At 39.8% G+C, this 21065-nt stretch overlaps 1 protein-coding gene across 2 annotated transcripts in view; it reads right to left on the bottom strand.

Moving 5' to 3' along the window:
• LOC136872767 (phospholipid phosphatase 1) overlaps nucleotides 1-21065 on the bottom strand; it is a 657649-nt gene that overhangs the window by 27548 nt on the left and 609036 nt on the right. For both annotated transcript variants that reach the window (XM_067146600.2, XM_067146602.2), the window contains one exon: nucleotides 18996-19116. In XM_067146600.2, coding sequence (XP_067002701.2) covers nucleotides 18996-19116 — 121 coding nt within the window. The remainder of the gene's footprint in view (nucleotides 1-18995; nucleotides 19117-21065) is intronic.

Raw genomic sequence — 21065 nt, 5'->3', positions numbered from 1 at the left:
CCCCATCTACCCAGTAGCCTTCATTTAGATGTTTCATGTAGTGTTGATAAGCTATGCCTAAAATTTCACTACCTCACCCTGTTTTTTAATCTCCACCAATACTTGACTATTCGTTTTGCAATATCAGCCCATATACTCACCCCTTCACACATCATTCTTACTCCACTATTTCCAGTACAGTTTGGCAATCCCATAATTATGAGTGTCTTGTTCCACAATTTAATACACACACACACACGCACGCACGCACGCACGCGCACACGCACACACACACACACACACACACACACACACACACACACACACACACACACACATCATAGCCATTTCATAACAACACTGTCAGCACTATACGACCTGGTTCCTATGGAAAGAAGGCGTGACCACTGCAGAAATTCATCGGTGCTTGGTGGCAGTCTGTGGAGAACATGCGTCGTCACAGAAAACAGTTTACAACTGGGTGGAAGGTTGGAAACAGGGCACATATCGGGGACAAGGGAACCAGTTCCTGGAAGGAATGCGACAGTGTCAACACCAGCCAACAGTGCCCGAGTAGAACAGGCCATCCAAGGAAACAAATGCATCACATTTACGGAAATGGAAGCAGCCATGGGAATTGGCTGAAACACCCTGCAGCCACTTATAGTTTGGGAAGGTGTCATCCATGTGGGTGCCTAGACTTGTCTGCAGACGAAAAGCAGAGGCTTGTGGACGTGTGCAGAGAACTTTTGCAACGCCTTGATCAAGATCCAGCCGACTTCATGGCTAGGCTTGTGACTGGTGATGAGACATGGCTCCATTACCATGAGCCACAAAGAAAACAACAATTGATGCAATGGAAGCATAGGGGCAGTCCACCGCCAAAGAAATGTGATTATCACCTGTTCGGGACAAAGAAACCTCTGTGTGGTCACCGTTTTGTGGAATTTTCAGAACTGGACACAGCTGTCAAGGCAAGGGTATGCAGCACTCCGAAAGAATGGTTTCAGGAAGGTCTAGAGAGAGTGACACATTGATGGCAAAAGCACATACAGTTACAAGGAGATTATGTTGAGAAGGTGGACGTAACAACTGATGTGTACGTTACTTCATTTGGGTAGAAAAAAAGTGTAAAAGAATATAGTATGCTCTTACGCCCTTCGTGTTTTGGAAAATTTACTAATGATTACCTCTAAGGCTACAATTCCATGATCTATTCCCCAAATTTCCGCTCCATACAATACCTTAGCTTTGACTATTGAATTAAATATGTTTTTCTGTACTTTGCATTCTATGTTAGACATCTTTTTATCCAATATTTTTATACTAGCCAAAGCACTTACTCCCTTGTTTTTTGCTCTTTTTATTTGATCTGACCATCTACCATTGCTGCTTATAATCGTCCTAAGTATTTGATTACTTTTCACCACTTCTAACTATCTTACCATCCACCACTGTTCACTCTTAGAAAGCTTGATACCCCTTTTACAAACCATCAATCTGGTTTTCTGTGAATTAACCTTTAAATTCCACTCTTTACAGTAGTTTTCTATCTCATTAATACTATTTTAGCATCTTGATGGGTGTTAATGCGAGTAGAATGATATCGTCCGCAAAGATTAAGCCTGGAAAAGCTCCTTTCTCAAATCCTTTAGACTGGAGAATATCATTAATAAACAATAAAAATAATATAGAGGAGTTTAGACCTTTAAGACCAAATTTTGAAATTATCTCCCCCACTACTATACCATTTTTAACTTTGACAGAACATTTAAATTCCAAATATATGTTATCAACTGCTGTTATAATTTTTGCTGCTACTCCAGTCTGCCCGAACTTGTGGACGACAGCCCTTCTACTCACTGAATCAAACGCTTTCTCTAAATTCATTACAGTAATGTACAATTGCATCTTTTCTTCTTAATATATTTATCTATTATTGTTTTACTACTATTATATTGTCACTTGTCCTCATTCCCTTTCTGAATCCTGCTTGAAATCTCTACAGGATCAAGCACTCCTCTGCCCAATTCATTAATCTTTTTGCCAATATCCCTGTGTATATCTTGCTTAAAGCATCTAACATGATCCCTATATAATTACTTGGGTTAGATCTTTCTCTAAGTTTCCTATATACAGGACAGATGATTCCTTCTTGCTATGATTTAGGGAATCTTGCTCCCTCAAAAATTTTGTTAAATATTTTGACTACTTGCTAGCATACAGCTGTTCTTGCCTGCTTCCTTCCACAATTCATTGTTTATACCTGAAATTGCTCCTGATTTCCCCTTCTGCCCTTTCTCTAATAATTCATTTACTTAGTCAGCTAAAATTTCCTTATCTAAATTAGTCAGGGTGCACTCCAATCCCCTTGAGACACCCATCTTCTCTACATCCTGTTTCCAACAACTCTCACTACTTAACAATTTACAAAATTATTCAATCCATTCTCCATAACTTATATTTACCTGTATTATATTTTTTCTATCTATGCACATTTGATTTATTCTATAACATACTTTCTTAACATTGTTATTCTTAGCATCTCTATGTTATCAGTTTGTTTCTTCAGCCACAAGTCTTTTGTTATTACTGCACCAATAATTCTTTGTACTCTTTTCTTTTGCTACAGAATACAGTTCTTGATTCATGCCCACCTATTGTTCTGAATGTGTCTGCCTTTTTTCTTCTGCATTCTTCATTGTACCACCCACTATTTCTTTGTATTCTTATCCCCTGGACCCGCATCTTATGTCCTGCTATCAGTACATATGTTTTCTATTAGCTTTATTGCTTCGTCTACTTTGTTTTCTTCAATCGTGATCTTAATTCCTTTCTTGATAATTTCAAACGAGCTCCCTTCAAAATGTTCCTTGAATTCTGTGCTGTCTTCTCTCCATATAAATTTGGACACTAATCTCTCTTTAAAATTCCTTCAATAATACCTCCCACTATTCTCTTCTGTACTCACCATATTTATAATTATGGTTAAGTGATGTGATTTTCCCCAACCTTTAGCATTTATCCTCTTTATGAGAGGTAAGGCCTCCTTAGAACATATTACTAGATCAATAGCACTTCCACCCGTTTCCGTTATAAATGTTAAATTATCCCTTTCATCTCCTGGCCACCTAAAATAGAGTTCTTCTGCTCCACATAGTTCTAATAATTTTTTGCCATAGTTATTATAACCTTCATCTTGACTAGTTCTTTTTCCAATTATTAATTCCTCAGCCTCTTTACAATAAACAGGTTTTAGGTCTGCAATCCTCGCACGTAAGTCCCTCATTATTAAAACACCTTTGTCCTCGTGTTTATTCTTTAATCTATTTATTTCTAGTGCTAACTCAAGTGATAAATTCTTTGTTTGCCAATGTCGAGCCCTCTGGAGGATTGTATACAAAACAGATGCATAGATTAACATCACTCTTCTGTTTTATCCTTGTTTTCACCCAAAGTATTTCTTCTATATATGATTCTATTATTTCAATTTTCTCCTTTATTTCTTCCCTTATCAAGGTTAGTATACCACTGGGATATCTACCTTTATGAATGTTCCTGCCCCTTGTCTTGCTATAAGTTTTAAAACCTTCAATATGTACTTCATATCCCGGTGCTATCCAACTCTCAACAAAGGTAATGATATGCATTTCCACCATTAATAATTGCACCTGTTCACTTCTTAACTTATTCATAAAAACCTTTTATATTGACCGTACCAATATTCAATTCTAGTTATTTCTTACTTTTATCCTCAGTCAAGTTACTTGTCTTACTTCTAGTCACTTTTTCCAGTTCTAAAATACTGCCCTCTGGTGAGCTAATAATTTCTTTGTCTCTATTGTATTTCTGTCCCTTGCCCTTCTACGCCCAGAAGTCCATTAAACTAAAGGATTTACCTCTCCCTGCCAGTGTCTTGCTTCCCTCACCAGAAGGTACACTGCTCCCTGGATTCGTGTCAACTCAACAGTCAGCTGGTTGTCCATACCCCTCCACTGTGCGTTTGTCACTCCGCTGTCTTCTGTTCTTCTGTAGAATATGCAGGTCGCTGTTGTCATCTGATTGTGTGTTGTCAGCCAGCATGCAGGCAGCTGACTGGCAAATTCCTTGCTCTACAGACAGTTGATGAACTTCTTGAGGCGATGAACTCAACTGCATATCCATTTCCCATAGCTGTGTAATTGACCACTTTCCATCACCTACTATAAGACGTTTGCCTCTTATGTATGCTTTTAGTCCATAATTCCTAGCTTTTACTAGATGAAACTGCAAGAACCTCTGTTCCATGACGGTCTCTTTATCCATGTCTCTTCTCACCCAAATCCTTTTTCCTTTTATGTTCCTCGCATTGAGGATGACTGTTCACCTTCAAAGCCGAGATCAACTTAACTTTAATAGGCCTTTCCCCCTTAACTCTTCCCAGCCTGTGAATTTCATCAATGTCAATTTCATTTTCATTTCTCAGCTCACAAATTAGCTCCCTCATTTGTTCAGTCTGACAGACCTCTCTGACTATTTCCCTAATCTTTTCCATGTCTTCCCAACTCATCGCTCCTGCTGGTCCAGGGTTCACTTCTACACCTCCTATTATCAGAAGAATTGCCACTACTGCTGCCACCATCATAATTACCTCAAGCCTAGACTGTCATAGGTGCACCTTCCTACTTGCCGTACACACACTTCACTCGCCCATGCCATCGACCTATGGCCGTGCGATACTGGTCTACAGCAATATTCATTCTTCTCACTCAGCATGCACAATACAACTTCTCACTTCGCTAGCTCGATTACAATTGTGAGCATTACATGAGGGTGGTAGTAACAACAGTAGTTAAGGTTGCTATATGTCCCTGATTTTCCGGGCATTACTGGATTACAATCATCTATCCTGGATGCAATTATATGCATCTCTCTTGCATGTATTATGGCATAATGAAACATTGAAAGATTTGGAAACAATTCATGAACAAGTTCATTGTCAGCTTTCATAATATACCTACAGCAGTAAAATCTTAAAACCGATTGGATCATTGTTTGCGAATCAGGAGTTAATTTAATCCGATTCTACAAAAAAACGGCAAGAGTTAAGAGTGGTATAGCAGTTATTGAAGTGTTAAGATGTTTTGTTTTGTGGTGTGACAAGCAAAATAAGGGTTGTTTAGTTATTCTTTAATTTGTTTTGACTTTTGTTAATGGCTCCTTAATTGCAAGTTAAACTACAAAATGAATTTCTTGACTTACAGAAGTAGAGGAACGAAACAGTTTAGTGTCTATAATGCAATTCACTGCCTGCTGTCATTTCTTGATGGATACAGTACTTTTGCATCCATCTCTTGGCACAGGCCAGAGTAAAGTGTAGCTTCCACCGAAGTTCCAGTCAACATCCACGGCTGTGACAATATGGAAGTTGCTGGGGTTTGGGTCGTGCCGAGTAATGACATTCAGAGCACGACTAGTGCATCTGAGTGTTATGAAAGGTGCTGCTCATAGGGTCAGTCGTGCTGCAATAGTACTTTCTGACCCAGTGAGGAAAGCAATGGCAAACTACCTCACTCCTCATCTTGCCTAGTACACCTCATTTTGATGCTGCCATTGGTTTTTGGGGTTTCCATATAACCGCATAACCTTTGGTCGTGCTATTTGAGGATCCAACCAGCCTCTGGGCTGATGACCTAACAGACAGACAGACAGACAGACAGACAGACAGACAGACAGACAGACAGACAGACAGACAGACAATGCAATTCAGTGTTTCCTGTAGCTCACTGCAGATTGTCAGATATTGCAGATAATTTAAAGTCTCAAAAATATAAATTACCTCTTTGATCTACTTTGACTTTTGAAAAACTTACAAATTGTTTTGTACTCATTAAAGCTGATGGTGACCATTACAAATCAGCAGTGAGTGAGGATAAGTTTTCTTTCCACACTGTCAATCTTGGCTTTACATGAACTGTTCATCAAAAATCATTCGAGAGCCTTTCACCAAAATGACATTCTCATGTGCTTGTTAGAAATGAAGGGATATTGTTGTGCATGTCTTAGTGCCATATGCCATGCAGGAAGTTGTTCAGCTAGTTACAATTTATTTTTGCAATATCTGAAGCCATCTCTTTTCAATTTCGACTCTGTTAATTTTTAACTGTTAGATTTTTCAGTTTGCCAAAACTACTAAAGATTTAAGAACTTAACAGATTTTTTAAAAATGTTTAGGAAAAAGCATGAATTGTGTCTTCAATGACTGATCATTCTAATCACAAGAGCAAAAATAGTTCCTCTTCTTGTATGATATTTTGCGTTGCATGCACCTGGTGTAACTATGAAAATGCTGCAATTCAAGAATGTGAAGGAAGAAACCTCCAATTTTCTCACAGATGTAATTTTGGAACTTCTCAGCAAAAATAAATTAAAAGATAAAGATAAATATATAGCTATTTTGGCCAACAACATGAACACAAATTTTGCCAGAGTGTGTACACACAGTGCAATACTTCTACAAAACTACATTTATGAGATATTTTCTTTCTAAATTGTGCAGAATTATACTTTTGGATCTTATTATGTACGTGGTCATCCCAAAAATCAGTTACCAAAACAAAAAGGCAATTCTTTAAAGATCAGATATAGAAACCAACAATATATTGTTCCTTTTTTGTATCACTGAAGATTTTCTGATATGTACACTCAACCACACACACAAAAAAAAAAAGGGTGGCAAAGAAATATTTAATTGTATACAGTCTCGAATGGTTCATGGTGTGGGTTACTGTAGTCACGTCCTAGTTCGTGAACCATGGGCAACGGCTGAGTAGCCTAGTAAGTGGTCCTGAGAGTCGGGATACCAGTTGCTACGGAATGGGAGTGAGCATCTCTGACATATTCTGAGTCATGGCCTTCCTTGTGCTCAGGCAGTTAGGGCTATACAATCTACCAGTAGTCCCTAACGCGTTAGAGGAGAGATCGTCACTTGGGCTATATGTAAGTAGGGTAGCATCCTGCTTCGTGAATTTACCAAGCTCAGGAAATTTTAAGCAAGCCTCGGACCTATGGGAGTAACGGAGTCCCACTCCCATTTGACAGGCGAGGGACTCCTTGGAAACAACTTGGCGAACCAAATGGATTTTGATAGGGAGCTATCAATATTAATGGGGCTTATGGAAGAAAGAAAGTAGAACTGGCTGAGTCAGCAAAGAGGATGCATCTGGATGTGCTAGAAGTAAGTGATATTCGGGTAAAGGGAGATAACGAGAAAGAGATAGGATATTATAAAGTGTACTTGACAGGTGTTAAAACGGGAAGGGCAGAGCCTGGGGTAGGTCTGTTCATCAAGAATACTATTGCACGCAACACAGTTTCTGTTAGGCACGTAAACGAGCGAATTATGTGGGTAGATTTGGCAGTTGGAGGAATTAGGACTAGAATTGTCTCAGTGTATTCACCATGTGAGGGTGCAGATGCGGATGAAATGAACAAGCATTGAGTGACATCGCAGTCAGGGTCAACAGCAAGGATAGTATAGTACTAATGGGCGATTTCAATGTGATAGTTGGAAATAGAACTGAAGGATATGAAAGGGTGATTGGTAAATGTGGGGTTATATGGAAGCTAATAGTAATGGGAAGTATCTGCTGGACTTCTGTGCTGGTATGGGTTTAGCAGTTACGAATATATCTTCAAGAACAAGGCTACTCACCGCTACATATAGGAGGGTAGGGGTAGCAGATCCATAATAGAGTATATCTTAACCAACTTCGAATTCAGGAAATCTGTTAGGAATGTACATTTTTTTTAATTTTTTGATGAAACAGACCACTATCTGATCTGTAATCAACTATCTCTAGGCCTAGGATAGAGAAAGTGAAATCTGTCTGCAAATGATTAAGAGTAGAAAATCTCCAAGACGAGGAAATTAGAAAGAAGTACATGGATATGATTAGTGAGAAGTTCTGAACAGTGGACAGTAAGCAGTTTCAGGATACAGAAAGAGAATGGCTGGCTAACAGGGATGCTGTAGTAGAAACAGCAAAGGAATGCCTAGGAACAACTGTGTCTAAAGATGGGAAAAGCGAACATCTTGGTGGAATGTAACTTCTATTCGCTAACAGATTGTAAAAAGAAGTGCATATAATGTGGGCCAGGCTGGCACAAAACAGAGTCCGTGCTATGGGGGGAGTCACTCCATTCAAGAGGCTTTTTAACACACACCCGAATGCATGTGATGAAATTTCATTTTGGATCCGTACCGACGTTGAATGATCGCTCTTTTCACTCATTCAGAGATGTATACAACGTGCGTTCCATAAGTAATGCGACCAAATTTTTTCTGACGCAACTGTACACTGCAGCGTGTTCTAACCTGCTGGGCTAGGTGGAGTGGGGTGTTGGCTTCAAACGCGCTTTGTCTCATTCGGCAGCGAGCTGCCGGAGAGTCAGGACGTGCGTTTCCGTCAAGCCCATTTTGAGTTCATGTGACACTGCACAATGGATCGTTCTGTAGAGCAACGGTACGCTATCAAATTTTGCGTTAAACTTGGGAAGTCCGCCACCGAAACATTTCCATTACTTCAGCAGGCCTTTGGGACTGATTGCTTGTCCAAATCACAAGTTTTCCGATGGCACAAGTCGTTCATGGAGGGCCGAGAGGAGATCACCGACGAACCGTGCAGTGGATGGCCATCAACCTCAGGAGTCGACAAAATTGTGACGTGTGTGTGCGACTGTTTGAACTCTGACAGACGGCTGAGCCTTCAATTGATAGCACAAACTCTAAACATGGCAAAAACAACTGTTTTCAGGATTGTGACTGAAAATGAGGGTATATAGATGTTGATTCCCATAGGGAATCTGAAATATTTGTTCCGAATGAGTAAATTTATAATACCAATATAAATGGTCCGTTATTGGACATTATAAATTTTCCAGCTAACTCATTCCTGGTTGCCAGCGTTTCGCCCTCGTGTGCTAGGCTGGGCTCATCAGTTGGTACCTAGCACACCTACCAAGACGCCAGCTAGTGCATACCATGGAGGCCACTGCATAGGCTAATTGCAGCCACCAGCAGTGCCAATGCACTATGAGAGACTTTGTCTCATTATCAAAAATTGATGCCTGCTTGGCCATCAGATATATAGATGTTGATTCCCATAGGGAATCTGAAATATTTGTTCCGAATGAGTAAATTTATAATACCAATATAAATGGTCCGTTATTGGACATTATAAATTTTCCAGCTAACTCATTCCTGGTTGCCAGCGTTTCGCCCTCGTGTGCTAGGCTGGGCTCATCAGTTGGTACCTAGCACACCTACCAAGACGCCAGCTAGTGCATACCATGGAGGCCACTGCATAGGCTAATTGCAGCCACCAGCAGTGCCAATGCACTATGAGAGACTTTGTCTCATTATCAAAAATTGATGCCTGCTTGGCCATCAGATATATAGTTGATTCCCATAGGGAATCTGAAATATTTGTTCCGAATGAGTAAATTTATAATACCAATATAAATGGTCCGTTATTGGACATTATAAATTTTCCAGCTAACTCATTCCTGGTTGCCAGCGTTTCGCCCTCGTGTGCTAGGCTGGGCTCATCAGTTGGTACCTAGCACACCTACCAAGACGCCAGCTAGTGCATACCATGGAGGCCACTGCATAGGCTAATTGCAGCCACCAGCAGTGCCAATGCACTATGAGAGACTTTGTCTCATTATCAAAAATTGATGCCTGCTTGGCCATCAGATATATAGATGTTGATTCCCATAGGGAATCTGAAATATTTGTTCCGAATGAGTAAATTTATAATACCAATATAAATGGTCCGTTATTGGACATTATAAATTTTCCAGCTAACTCATTCCTGGTTGCCAGCGTTTTGCCCTCTTGTGCTAGGCTGGGCTCATCAGTTGGTACCTAGCACACCTACCAAGACGCCAGCTAGTGCATACCATGGAGGCCACTGCATAGGCTAATTGCAGCCACCAGCAGTGCCAATGCACTATGAGAGACTTTGTCTCATTATCAAAAATTGATGCCTGCTTGGCCATCAGATATATAGATGTTGATTCCCATAGGGAATCTGAAATATTTGTTCCGAATGAGTAAATTTATAATACCAATATAAATGGTCCGTTATTGGACATTATAAATTTTCCAGCTCATTCATTCCTGGTTGCCAGCGTTTCGCCCTCGTGTGCTAGGCTGGGCTCATCAGTTGGTACCTAGCACACCTACCAAGACGCCAGCTAGTGCATACCATGGAGGCCACTGCATAGGCTAATTGCAGCCACCAGCAGTGCCAATGCACTATGAGAGACTTTGTCTCATTATCAAAAATTGATGCCTGCTTGGCCATCAGATATATAGATGTTGATTCCCATAGGGAATCTGAAATATTTGTTCCGAATGAGTAAATTTATAATACCAATATAAATGGTCCGTTATTGGACATTATAAATTTTCCAGCTAACTCATTCCTGGTTGCCAGCGTTTCGCCCTCGTGTGCTAGGCTGGTATTATAAATTTACTCATTCGGAACAAATATTTCAGATTCCCTATGGGAATCAACATCTATATATCTGATGGCCAAGCAGGCATCAATTTTTGATAATGAGACAAAGTCTCTCATAGTGCATTGGCACTGCTGGTGGCTGCAATTAGCCTATGCAGTGGCCTCCATGGTATGCACTAGCTGGCGTCTTGGTAGGTGTGCTAGGTACCAACTGATGAGCCCAGCCTAGCACACGAGGGCGAAACGCTGGCAACCAGGAATGAGTTAGCTGGAAAAATTATAATGTCCAATAACGGACCATTTATATTGGTATTATAAATTTACTCATTTGGAACAAATATTTCAGATTCCCTATGGGAATCAACATCTATATATCTGATGGCCAAGCAGGCATCAATTTTTGATAATGAGACAAAGTCTCTCATAGTGCATTGGCACTGCTGGTGGCTGCAATTAGCCTATGCAGTGGCCTCCATGGTATGCACTAGCTGGCGTCTTGGTAGGTGTGCTAGGTATCAACTGATGAGCCCAGCCTAGCACATGAGGGCGAAACGCTGGCAACCAGGAATGAGTTAGCTGGAAAATTTATAATGTCCAATAACGGACCATTTATATTGGTATTATAAATTTACTCATTCGGAACAAATATTTCAGATTCCCTATGGGAATCAACATCTATATATCTGATGGCCAAGCAGGCATCAATTTTTGATAATGAGACAAAGTCTCTCATAGTGCATTGGCACTGCTGGTGGCTGCAATTAGCCTATGCAGTGGCCTCCATGGTATGCACTAGCTGGCGTCTTGGTAGGTGTGCTAGGTACCAACTGATGAGCCCAGCCTAGCACACGAGGGCGAAACGCTGGCAACCAGGAATGAGTTAGCTGGAAAATTTATAATGTCCAATAACGGACCATTTATATTGGTATTATAAATTTACTCATTCGGAACAAATATTTCAGATTCCCTATGGGAATCAACATCTATATATCTGATGGCCAAGCAGGCATCAATGTTTGATAATGAGACAAAGTCTCTCATAGTGCATTGGCACTGCTGGTGGCTGCAATTAGCCTATGCAGTGGCCTCCATGGTATGCACTAGCTGGCGTCTTGGTAGGTGTGCTAGGTACCAACTGATGAGCCCAGCCTAGCACACGAGGGCGAAACGCTGGCAACCAGGAATGAGTTAGTTGGAAAATGTATAATGTCCAATAACGGACCATTTATATTGGTATTATAAATTTACTCATTCGGAACAAATATTTCAGATTCCCTATGGGAATCAACATCTATATATCTGATGGCCAAGCAGGCATCAATTTTTGATAATGAGACAAAGTCTCTCATAGTGCATTGGCACTGCTGGTGGCTGCAATTAGCCTATGCAGTGGCCTCCATGGTATGCACTAGCTGGCGTCTTGGTAGGTGTGCTAGGTACCAACTGATGAGCCCAGCCTAGCACACGAGGGCGAAACGCTGGCAACCAGGAATGAGTTAGCTGGAAAATTTATAATGTCCAATAACGGACCATTTATATTGGTATTGAAAATGAGGGTCCCGCGCTGCCGAAGCATCATCAAGGACACTTGGAAAGTTCATCACAACGCGCCGAGTCACAGCGCCTTCATTGTCAACGACTTTCTGGCCAGGACAAACACCCCATTGGTTCCCCAGCCTCCCTACAGTCCTGAGCTGGCTCCCGCTGACTTTTTTGTTTCCTCGGTTAAAAGGAGTCATGAAAGGAAAACATTGGGACATGATTGAAAGAATCCAGGCGCATATTACATCGGCTCTAAAGGACATTCTGGAAAAGGCCTTCCAGGCATGGAAACACCGCCTCCAGAATTGTATCGACGCAAGAAGGTGCTATTTTGAAGATTTTTTGATATTTGTACGAATATGATTTTTTATGAATTTGGTCGCATTATTTATGGAACACACCTTGTAATTCCTCCTTTTCAATACAAATTGCTGCATGGAACCAGTACTTCCCTTGTTTAGCAGAAAGCCTCCCGAAAGTAGTGAGCCCCTGCATTTCATGTCAGCCATTGGCCCACACATTGGGTACTGAAAAGGTGGAATAATGCTCTCTGAAAGAGTAAACAAACATTAACTTTTTTTTGTTCTAGCAGGACATGCACAAATCAATGAAGGACATAGTATCCAGCATACTTCAACAATCCAACTTTTCATTACTATCAGACATAGAATGTGCTGCTGTCGCCCTAGGGAATGCTAGAGGCTTATTGGCGCTTTTGCTTGCCCAAAGCACAATATGTGGGCCAATAACAGTCACAAAACACTGGGCTTACTCCCTTCTAGAGGCTTTCTGCTAAACAACTGTAATGCGTTAGATCAATAGTTTTTTGTCACTACCCAGGACACTAGAAATTTAATAAGGAAATTCTATCCAGCTTGCCACAAGCACAATGCTTTTGTCACTAGCCAGACCTAACAATCAATCCACTGGTGTTCTGTACTTCCTAAGCTGGCTGCCTTGTGCAGCACGCTGTCACATCGTCTTCAAGAGACACAAACAAAGAGCAGTCATACCTTGGTGACAGTCAGGCTCCATGGCTATTGGTTAGTGTGCTAGCCTTTGGTCCAGGGGGTCCTGGGTTCGATTCCTGGCTAGGTCAGTGATTTTAACCTTCATTGGCTAATTCTGGTGGCTCAGGGGCTGAGAGTGTATGTGTGTGCTGTATTCATCATTAGGGGCCCCATCCTTATAGACACACAGGTCACCTATACGGAGTCAACTTGAAAGACATGCACCAGGCCTCTTGAAAGGCCACATGCCATTATTATACCTTGGCGACTACTGGTATGAATGTTGATCAGTTCATAGTGAAGTTTTTCCAAAACCAGCATTCTTGTAATTTTCCCTTCCACTTTTTTTTTAAAGGCAATTATACTGATAAAAGGAACAGTCCAGTAAAAAATCACTTTAGTCACAGGGCAGATGAAGCTTTCTTCCATTGATCATGGTGGCAGGTGTCACACTTGTCATTTTACGAGTGGATACTTAGCAGGCCATCAGGAAGGAAGGTATCCTCTCACCCCAGTCCCTCCAACACCAGATGTTCCTCAACGGTTTTCACAAAACACTTACCATGCCATCTAACTGTGGATGGAGAGGTGTCACACTAGTCTTGTCACTCTAGTCTTGTGTATACTGAGACGCTTCAGAACTTCCTTCAATTTTTTTTGCTAGTTGCTTTACGTCGCACCGACACAGACATGTCTTATGGTGACGATAGGATAGGAAAGGGCTAGAAGTGTGAAGGAAGCGGCCGTGGCCTTATTAAAGGTACAGCCCCAGCATTTCCCTGGTGTGAGAATGGGAAACCATGGAAAACCATCTTCAGGGCTGCCGACAGGGGGGGGGTTCAAACCCACTATCTCCCGGATGCAAGCTCACAGCTGCGCGATCCGAACTTCCTTCATTAACACTGACTTGAAGTTCCTATCCTGGTTACTATGAAGCTCTTCTCAAGACATCAAGAGCTGATGATGACCTATTTACAGGTCGAAATTGGTACTGTTTTTTAATGTAAATATTCTAGACACTTTGTAAAATATAGTATTGATTAGGTGGACAACTCATCCTTCATACTTGTGACTTGCAGTTGTCTATGTTTTGTAAACTTGTCTATGAATGGGTGATATTATCAACAAGCGAATGAGTCCTTTGAATGTTGCAGTTCAATGAACGGTATGTTCATAAATCTGTAAATGTTTTATGAACAATACTGTACACACATTTGCATGCAAATAGTTTATTTGAAAAGAATCTAGGGATGTTCTTACAGAATGAAACACATATTGTAATTCTATTGTTAGTGAACCGTTTCCTTTTTCAGATATGTATAGCAGAACAGAACTACGATGAAATGAGTAAGGGGTATAGCAAGAAAAATGCAATAATGACAGCAAACGCATGCACTGTCAAATATATAGTTAAAATGAGTATTGTAACACACTCGCTAAATGCGTGCAGTATTCGTGGCTTCCTGTGCCATAGTGAATGTGAAATCTCGCTCATTTTTATTTGAAAGGCAACAATCTTACAATATTCTTAATCCAACTGCACTGGGCTGAATAAACAATACAAAAGACAACTCTGAACAGGTCACTCTTCACCATGAGGAAGACAAGAATGATAAAAAAAAATCATGCTGATTTATTGTTAGTTTTTTTGCTAGTGATCTAACGTTGCACTAACACACCGAAGATTTTCGGCAATGGAAGGATGGGAAAAGGCTAGGATTAGGAAGGTAGCGGCTGTGATCTTAAGGTACAGCCTCAGCACTTACCTGATATGAAAATAGGAAACAATGGAAAACCCCATCTGCAGGGCTGCTGACAGCAGGTTTCGAACCCACTACCTCCCAAATGCAAGCTTGCAGCTGCATGACTAATTACATGGCCAACTGATTCTGTATGAAATTATTTACTCTATTCTCTGTCCTTGACTGTATATTATTCTATCCTATTAACTCCACTTTTGACATACTCATCTATGATTTTGTTGGTTATTATCCCCATTCCATTCCTTGCCTCATGTCCTCCACTCCAGTAGAGCGGGCATCCCTTCTTCAACTTCTTAATAATAATGTTATTTTTTTACGTCCCACTAACTACTTTTTGACTCTCTTCAGAGACTCTGAGGTCCCGAAATTTTGTCCCGCAGGAGTTCTTTCATGTGCCAGTAAATCTACTGACACGAGGCTGACTTATCTCAGCACCTTCATATACCACCGAACTGAGCGAGAGCGAACCTGCTAAGCTGGGGTCAGAAGGCCAGCGCCTTAATCTTCTGAGCTACTCAGCCTGGCTCAACTTCTTGCTTTATCTCTACTCTTAACATTAATCACTCCCGTCACAGCTATATTGTCCTTCTCCATGAAATCAATCACCTCTTCTGACTTTCCAGTCAGTGACATAAGATTGATTATTTGCAGATGATTTTCTGTATAGAGTAATAAATAAGTTAAAAGATTGTGAGCAACTGCAAAAAAGACCTCGACAATGTTGTGAGATGGACAGCAGGCAATGGTAAGATGATAAACGAGGTTAAAAGTCAGGTTGTGAGTTTCACTAATAGGAAAAGTCCTCTCAGTTTTAATTGCTGCATTGATGGGGTGGAAGTTTCTCATGGGGATCACTAAGTATCTAGGTGTTAATATAAGGCAAGATCTTCACTGGCCGGGCTGAGTGGCTCAGACGGTTAAGGCGCTGGCCTTCTAACCCCAACTTGGCAGGTTCGATCCTGGCTCAGTCCGGTGGTATTTGAAGGTGCTCAAATACGACAGCCCCGTGTCGGTAGATTTACTGGCACGTTAAAGAACTCCTGCGGGACTAAATTCCGGCACCTCGGCGTCTCCGAAGACCTTAAAAAGTAATTAGTGGGACGTAAAGCAAATAACATTAACCCGCCAGTGCACGGGTCACAAAAAGTTACATGAGTAAACGGGTTGGGTCTCACAGACCCATCATCATATTTATTTTTTATAGTGTGCTAATATATTTTTATTTTCAGTATTCATTCTCTCCTATTCCGATAACATTATAAATACATTGCTGTCACAAAACCGTGGATGATTAACACTTACTTAACATTTTACAAAGCAATTCTCTAACCACTGCAAATTTACACACAATATTTTATTTGATCACAAAATTCAGAACTTATCAAGTCAAAATTTATGAAATCGTCATAACCTAATCTTCACGATCCAGAATGTTCACTGGAACATTCACATTTCAGCTTTACCTTCACTGCACACAAATACGGAGAGTTCAATATACATTAACTTTCTACACAAACAGCACGAGTAGCGGGTCTTTCTGTCTCTACAGTATGCACGACGTCCTCTTTTATTTTCTGTATTTTCACATCCTGTTTCTACCGTCAACCCAGATATCCTTCTTGCAGCATCACGAATGCTCTTAGGGAGATATATTCAGACAGCTCTTTCTCTTATTTGTTCTTCAGTTACAAGAAACAAGAGTTTCTTCAAAAAAATTACTATGTTCCTTGCGTCTGGAGAGTTAGAGTTGTTGGCTCTGAATATTAAATATGCGTTAAAGCCTATAATATTCAGCAACGCATAGAAGACCACCATTGTCCAAAGTCTGGTGTTTCGAGCCGTCGTTTCGTCTACATAGCCTACACCACCCTTAGCTGAATTATAGAATGTGACTATTACAGGCTTCCTCTTTCCTTCTATACTTTCCTCAGTTTTATCATAGCTGTGCATCGACGAGAGGAAAACCACAGTAAATTTCATCATCTGATAATGGTTCCTCCAATAATGCGGCAACTCGTTCCATATCACTTGGATTGCTTATATCATAACACTCCTTTTTCTTAGACCTACGAAGAAACGAACTCATTAGCCCAGGTCAACCCATTTTCTGTGTCACCTCTGTACTTAAAACCCAAAGAACTAAGGTGAAAGACAGCCAGGCTAGCTAAACCACGGATTAAGATATAATCACCCTATAATCTTCTTTATGTACACGGTTAACATGGAAAGACTAAATGCTTATGATTTAAAAAAACTTACACGACTGCACGGGTTGGGTCTCACAGGCCCACAGAGCACTTTAACTTACCACTGCTCACGTACTAAAGCAATCACTCCCATGTTCGTCTGCAGGAATACTACACCGGTGATAAAAGGAAGGTAGTAGAAGCCGGAAGTATGCAGCTATCACCGTCTATCAGAAAATGTTGGAAATACCAGCGCATGGGTCTCACAGACCCAACCCGTGCATTGGCGGGTTAATTATTATTATCTTCACTGGAGTGATCACATAAACAGGATTGTAAATAAAGGGTACAGATCTCTGCACATTCTTTAGGAGTTTTAGTAAGGATGTAAAGGAGAGGGCATATAAGTCTCTGTTAAGACCCCAACTAAAGTATGGTTCCAGTGTATGGGACCCTCACCAGGATTACTTGATTCGAGAACTGGAAAAAATCCAAAGAAAAGCAGCTCAATTTGTTCTGGGTGCTTTCCGACAAAATTGTAGTGTTATGAAAATGTTGCCAAATTTGGGCTGGGAAGACATGGCAGAAAGGAGATTAGCTGATCAACTAAGTGGCATGTTCTGAGCTGTCAGTGGAGAGATTGTGTGGAATGATATTACTAAATGAATAATTTTGAGTGGTGTTTTTAAAAATATGAAAGATCACAATATGAAGATAAAGTCAGAATTCAAGAGGACAAATTGAGGCAAATATTCGTTTATAGGAAGGGGAGTCAAGGATTGGAATAATTTACCATGGAAGATTGTCAATAAATTTCCAAATTCTTTGCAATTATTTAAGAAAAGACTTGGAAAACAACAGATAGTGAATCTGCCACCTGGGCAACTGCCCTTAATGCAGATCAGTGGTGACTGACTGACTGATATTGCCACTTCATAGTGTTCTTGACTGATCACCAACTTCTCACAGTTCTGCAAGCATAAGAACTGTGCGTCACGTCCAGGGAACACCCCAGCCTTATCTGAGACTGATTTAAAAGTGCCATTTTCATTTTAGACTTATTACAATGAGGTTACCACCCCCAAAGACATTTTAGAGCTACTGCCTGCAAGTGATCAGGCTGCTGCTAACGTGGTGTATAGATGCTTTATGCAGCTGACCCCTAGCATCTATACACCACGTTACTACTCTGAGAGTTCACTGTCATTTCCTACAAGGAGGGGACTATCACATCACATCACTTAAAGAAACTCGTCCACCCGAAGCCGTTGCTTACCTTAGTGAATCGGGTTATTTAGGTGGAAAGTGCTGATTAAATCATACTACAAATGAATGTAATGAACAGTCTTTTTAAAGCGTGCTAAATGTGAAGGGAATCATCCAGCAGGGGCAGAAAGATGCAAGGAGCAAAGAAGACACGTTGGGATTAAGAGAGTGACGAGTGCAGAAAGTAAATCTTACAGGAAGTTAAAAATCAATTCACCCTACCAGAAGAAACCTTTAATTCACTAACAATGCCACTATTCTGTAATGAGTTTTATGCACAGTACATTTATGAAAGCACTGAATTTTTGGTGCGTTTTTCAGTTTGATGGGGTGCCTCATCTATAAAACAATTACAAAAACGGGCATTTTCATATTTTGTGACTACTCATTGTTATGAGTATTGTTTTGTAATCTTATCAACTATCCCTATAACGATGTTCTACTGTACTAATGTTTCATAAATTTATATCCCGTACTCAAGAGACTAAGAAAACTTGAAGTTATTAACTACCTTAACACTGAAAAAGCATTCCATCTTAACAAACCAGACAAACAGTTCAGAAAACTCTGACATTGATAGATTTCTGGTCCTTAGTTTCACTTATTCATAGTGTACTACACAAAGAAAATATGTATAAAAGTATGTTATATGAGTCAGGATTTCTCACCACAGGTAATACAACACTGTATGCACTGATAAACAGGAGACGAGAAAATGGAATATTACAGTATGATTAATCTTACCATCAAATATATAGCCGTATAAACTGATATGGAGGCATGTCCTGAGGGAAATGACTTTGTTGCATCCCGAACAAATCTCTGGCTTGCTTCCTTGTTGGTACATGTGTAGTTTGATACAAATCTGAAATAGAAACATCTTAAGATTTCTATACGATTTAGACATTTGCATAATATATTTATAAAGTCATTCAATTAACAACAGATTTTAAAATACAATATTATCAGTTACAAATTAATTTAACAAATGAACATACAAACCAGGTTAAAAATTATTTTAAGAGAGCCCAGTAGTGCAAAATAGAATGCGACTACTTCTGAACCATTCTAACAAGGCTGCAGACCAGCTTGAGAACTTCCAATGGGACTAGCGAAGAACCTCACACGTTTTACGTGTTACATGCAGTTGTCCTTCGCATGATCTTGATATTTAAAGGTTCAATGGTTCCCTGTTCAAGTTCATCACAACATAAAATAAGACTGATCCAAGCTACAGAAAGATGCTTACCCTAATTTGAACGTTTTTTATGCATTATGTTATATGGGACACGTAATTTGGTTCTCACTACATCAAGACCTTGTGTATCAACACATCAAAGAACAATTTTAAGACTTCCAATGATTAGCTTGCAAGTAATATGTGTGATGTTTTACAACTGGGTAGATGCACTTTCTAATCATAATTTGGTGTTTCATTCCAGATTTGATGATGATGATGCTGTTGTTTACAGGGGCTTAACACCTAAGTCATCGGTCCCTAATGGTACGAAATGTAATGACAATTTAAAAGTCCAAAACTCGTCCAGTGACCAGAATTCAAAATGTGATGATGAAGAATGAATGGATGAATATGAATTTAATCAGCGGATCCAGCTCATAATATGGAAAGTTAAAAATAATTCCAAAATGAATCCACTGACTAGAATTCAAAAAAAGAGACTATGAACAATAATTATGAACTTAAAGCAATACTATATACTGTAATATGCTTACAATATTGTGATTTTTTATTCCACCTTTTCAATACAAATGGTTTTATGTTGTTAGATCATAATGCTACAACACTATTTTATAGGGACATGTTTCGCTTGAATTTCAAGCATCCTCAGCCTATATAATCATGTCAAGGTTAAGACCTGTCATATTTGATTTTCTTTGAAATTTGTGCTTAATTATAATTCTAAAATTAAATAATAAAATATATAAACATAGGAATTTATAAACACATTAATAGTTTAACAATATAAAAAATTATACTAAAATTGGAATAACTGTTATTTCTCAAGATATTGATGTCCAAAACACAGTATCTTCAAATGTTGAAAATGTGGCTAAAATTGATTTCTCAAAGTTCTAGCTTATTAAAAACCAATTGTAATTTGACCTATGTTAAAATTTGAGTCGTAATTATTGTTAAAACTTATTGGTGTCTGAAGATTAATCTTAGATATGTTGGAATTCAGCTTCAGGTTTTAATTTTGAGGCTTGCTACTGTAAATTATTAGTCTTGAACCGTAAGATGTTGAATTAGGTAGTTTCATCAGATTAGTCTTATTTTGACGATCGGATTTTCCATTGGTAGTCGTTTTTATTTATGGGTTTTAGTCAAAAGGGACATCAATCCAAAATCTTGAGGAGTTGATTTGTTTCTTTCATAATATTTGAATGATGGTGCGTCCCTTTGACTGCTACTACAAAACCTTGTGGAATTTGTTACATTTGTTACATTGGGATTAGTTACATGTAATACTATATACTGACCGACCAAAGGGCTGCTTCAAAGCACAATCCTGAATCGATTATGCTTGTAGTCTAAAGGGATCCAAAATCCAGGTCAACAGCCCCTCATAATGGTATTTATCACTACGAAAGTAAGAACCATGGTATTTCTCATGTAGCAGTACTAATCATAAGTAACAGACTTACGGTGTTCCACATGTGGTACTACTCACAGGTAATGTAATACGCACTGGTAACTCAGACCGATGGTGTTGCTCACATTACGGCACCACTCAGACAACGCAAACCCATGGTGTTCCTCACATAGGTGTACTAATCACAAATGAAATGGCA

This window comes from Anabrus simplex, chromosome 4 (assembly GCF_040414725.1).
Source record: "Anabrus simplex isolate iqAnaSimp1 chromosome 4, ASM4041472v1, whole genome shotgun sequence".
Lineage (NCBI taxonomy): Eukaryota > Metazoa > Arthropoda > Insecta > Orthoptera > Tettigoniidae > Anabrus > Anabrus simplex.
Note: the sequence above shows the minus strand (reverse complement) of the source record. Positions and strands in the feature narration are given on the sequence as shown.